This window comes from Osmerus mordax, chromosome 8 (assembly GCF_038355195.1).
Source record: "Osmerus mordax isolate fOsmMor3 chromosome 8, fOsmMor3.pri, whole genome shotgun sequence".
NCBI classification, from domain to species: domain Eukaryota; kingdom Metazoa; phylum Chordata; class Actinopteri; order Osmeriformes; family Osmeridae; genus Osmerus; species Osmerus mordax.
In genome coordinates this window covers 6,169,905-6,174,112 of record NC_090057.1, presented here as the reverse complement: position 1 = coordinate 6,174,112, position 4,208 = coordinate 6,169,905, and the positions used below count along the sequence as shown (strand labels likewise).

General features: G+C 42.6%; 1 protein-coding gene across 1 annotated transcript; it reads right to left on the bottom strand.

Annotated features, from left to right (window-relative positions):
* Window positions 1–515: 515 nt before the first annotated feature.
* si:dkey-63b1.1 (B2 bradykinin receptor) lies at window positions 516–3,103 on the bottom strand. Its single transcript, XM_067241681.1, has 2 exons — window positions 2,101–3,103; window positions 516–553 (listed from the first exon to the last, which is right to left on the bottom strand). The coding sequence occupies exons 1-2, from the start codon at window positions 3,101–3,103 to the stop codon at window positions 516–518; spliced, it is 1,041 nt and encodes a 346-aa protein (XP_067097782.1).
* Between the last annotated feature and the right edge of the window lie 1,105 nt (window positions 3,104–4,208).

The window sequence follows — 4,208 nt, the reverse complement described above, 5'->3', positions numbered from 1 at the left end:
AAGTCCATAACATGGATTAATTGGATGAAGGTAATGAAGAAAAAAAGTGATTAAAAAAAAGAAAAAAAAAGTGATATGATTCTCAAAAAACTCTCAATTTGACCACATAATTGTTGTAAGTTTTTTATTTATGCTATTTTGTTTACATTTACACTGTCATAATATAGGCTACCACAGCATAACTGAGATGTCCAGAGAGTCTACTGTGATTACAGATTTTGCAAATCAGTGTGATTTGTGGTGGAATACTGCAACCTGCTGGTTGACTTTAATAATGCTCTTGTGGTAAATCCTCAAACAGGCATTTGACTTCCCTGTGGGAACACATTTATGAACATATTACCCACCATCCATACGATAAACCAAATAGTTTCTGAGAATTGTGAGCCCCTAACCCGGAGCACAATGTGGTTGGCTTCCTTTTAAGTGGCACATTACCTCGAATGGCTGGATCATGGAAGCTTCTCAAATGTAATTTCCACGATCCAATAAAGGCCGGTATGTAGCCCTGGGGATCATGTGAGGAATAACGTACGGTCCACAATGGTGGTTCCTGTCAGAGATGACAACAGACCAATCAGGGCCACATAACTCTACACATCAAATCACCTTTGAGATGCATAGAGACTGGAGTGCCTGTTTAGAACAGCTAGTGTAGTGCCCGTGCCCATGATGCCTGTACTCGCAGTGCAGCTGCTGATTAAGATGTTGATGAGTTGATTCCCTGTTAACTTGGAGTTTGTGCACGTTGACAGAAGAGGGGCGCTTTTGGCAACGAAGGCAGAGTTTTTGTATAATGACTTGTGCCTGGGTTTTCCCCCAGAAGAATCAACACTGATAGTCAGGATGTGAGGAGTTTAAAGAAAGATTAATGACACGATGAGAACATTTAACGTTACTGCCATCAAACATCCGAAATGATAGGCAGGGGAAGTCTCAAGGCCTTTCTCAACTTTGAGTTTGCAATGTCTAGACCTGTTTAGAGTTGTTTTCTTTCAGAATTTTATGCACACTCACACATGATAATCTTAAACTCCAGTCGGCATTCTTACAGTGACTCTAATGGCTGTCTATTATGGAGTCCATTTAACAGCGAGCCCCGCTGACCCACAGCAGAACAGTTCCACCTGTCTGAGAGCCAAACTGTGCATACAGACTCTGCCTGTAGGACAACAGAGAGAAGGACCTTTCTAGTAATTACTCCCTGACCCCTTTCAAACCGCTTTCAGCTTACTCCGAGCACAGTGATATGTTTCTACAAAGGTGATGGAGGAGAGGGGAATTGGTTTCAGAAGTCTTTGCACGCACCCTGAATTTTGCCTGAGAATACGTCCAGCTATGTCCAGCTGCCAATCCCAATCCTAGATTCCAAACTTTACTCTTGGTATAGGTTTTTAGAGGGGAGATACATCCAGGAATACTGAAGAAGAGGTATATAACTGCTGGAGTCATTTAGTATAATTTATTTGAACTTTTTAAAGGACATGAATACAATATTTTATGCTTCAATTAGCACATCGAGCAATGAATCCCATTCACAATGCAGGGCTCATCATCCTCCCTCATATTGGCTCACTCCATCAAAGTTAGAAAAAGCTCAATGTCAATAAAATACTTCATACATCACATTTGGACTAATCTTCAGCACTGGACAGTGGCTACTTAGTGCATACATAACGTCATAAATCTTCAAAAGTGTGCATCTGAGATTGTGTAACAGAGTCTGGAGAGGAAAAGTATCTTCTAAACACAATAACAAAAAGATGACAATGTATCATGGCTCTGGAAAGGAGGTAGACTATTGTAGAACACCAAATGGGCTATTTGCTTTGAGAAACCTCTTTGCAATACGGAACCAGATGGACTCGTAATTCCAGTCTAACAAAGACAAAAGTCATCTGGATGTCCCTGATTACTGGTACATTTAATTATTTCTCAAACAAAATACGGAGATCAATTATATCACAAGATCATTTCTTTTTCTCACAATAAATAAAAGCAAATGGGAAAGAATACTTTCTGCATTTTCTCTGTTCAGTCACCTAACTGTTTGCTTTTCAAGTTGGTTGCAGGATATCCTTCGAGTATCAATAGACCTACCAATGGAGGTGAAATTGACAGTCATGAAAGTTTGGTTTCTCAAGGATGGGTTCAAGATTATCTTAAATACCTCTTTAGCCCTTTTCCTGAATTGTTTCCCCACTATCACATAGAGGAAAGGGTTGACTGAGCTGTTGGTGTATGCCAGGTAGGTAGACAGCTGGATCCCAATGTCCAGGAAGTGACCCCACAGGCACCCCGGAGTGAGCTGGAAGTAATCCAGAGTGTCCAGGAAAACAAACATCTGGAAAGGAGTCCAGCTAATTAGAAAGACCACAAGGACAGCAAGCACCAGGTATGTGGCCTTTCTCTCTGCTCTCACTCCTGGAAGTTTTTTAGTTTGACCTTCCTTAAGGGCCTTGATGATGTGCCGACTGCAGTAGGTGACCACCGACACTGGGACCAGGAAGCCCAGGATGTTCCTGGTGAGGTTGTGTTGGACCGTCCAGCTTGGGTGAGGGTAGGCCAGGAAGCAGGCGTCCACCCCTGGGTCTGACACGTAGCTGACCTTACGGAACAGCAGCACGGGGAAGCTTAGCAGGAAGCCTAGGACCCAGATGCCTGGGCAGATGCGCTTGGCCCAGACAGCCCTCCTCAGTCTGCTGGGAGACATTGGGCACACTAGAGCCAGATAGCGATCCACACTGACCAAGACTAGGAACAGCACACTGCAGTAGTAGTTCATGGAGATGGCCACATTGACCAGCTTGCAGAGCGCCTCACCAAAGGTCCAGTGGTAGCCATGAGCGATGGTGTCTGCCCAGAAGGGCAAACAGGAGACCATAACCAGATCTGCAGTGGCCAGGTTTCCCAGATAAATATCAGCTACGGTGCAGGGTTTTCTCTGCAGGCACAGGACACAGAGGACCAGACCGTTTCCCACCACCCCCACCACACAGATCAGTACTATGTACGCTGGCTGCATGGAGTGGAGCCACAGCCAGGCTGCAGTGTAGTTACTGCAGGGGTCCACATCTGGATTCAACGTGGGGAACATCGACATCGTCATGTTCAGAGCCATGGGAAAACTGTAGGATTTAATGACAATATCTTGTTATTTTCATAATAGCCCACCACAAATAATTTTTTTATAAATCAAATTCTAAACTAAATGAATGACTGACACCCTCAGAGGAAAATACACAACTGATGGAAGGTTCTCCACTGGGCTAATAGGTGAGGCTAATAAGTTACGGGTGGGATGTTGTCAGACGATATGTTCACGGAAAGGGAATGTGAAACATTGTGATAATAATGACGAACAGACACCACTAGAGTGAATCACTGGAGGCCAAGAGTCATATTTATTGCCAAATCTGGATTATCCACTGATAAATAACGTCCATTCCGTGATGAATCAAGTTGGAGTAACCTCAGCATGAACTCCATTCAGTTCAAATGTATGTTAAAACTAGATATTTAGGTGTGTGTTCCTAATTTAGCCCCCAAAATGAATTAATCAAGATTTAAGATTTACAACGATTTACATTTGACTTCACTTTAATCCCTTATCCTTAGGCTTTGTTTTAGCCGTTAAAAATAACAAAAAAAAATATTTGGCCTACACCCCCCATAGGTCCAAAATACACATCAATGGAACACAGACTAGAGATCTCCACTTTCTACATCTAACAAAATTATGATGCCAGTTGGCTTGAAACCACTCACCTTATCACCAGCTATGTGCTCTCGGGCCAGATGTGCTCTATGTCGGCTCCAGATGTACTATCATGGCAGTCCTGCCTCTTCTGAACAGTGTGCTGTGGGAGGGGATCCTGTTTTATAGGAGTAACCCAGAGATCAGTCCTGCCTCTTCTGAACAGTGTACTTTGGGAGGGGATCCTGTTTTATAGGAGTAGTGTCGTTACTGAGCAACACAGATCTGTTTTTCCCCTACTTACTTCTTTTGGCTCAACCAAATGGTATTCACTATCCACAGTTTTTTTCCCCTTAGCTACAATAAATTAAAGAGAACACATTTATCCTGGACTGTAGGACAATGCTTACAAATGGAATATTGTCATAGATCTGTTCCAGAAATCCTGTAATGAAAACACATATGTAAGATACCAAAATAAAGGTCATTCATATTTTTTATTTTTGTTAAT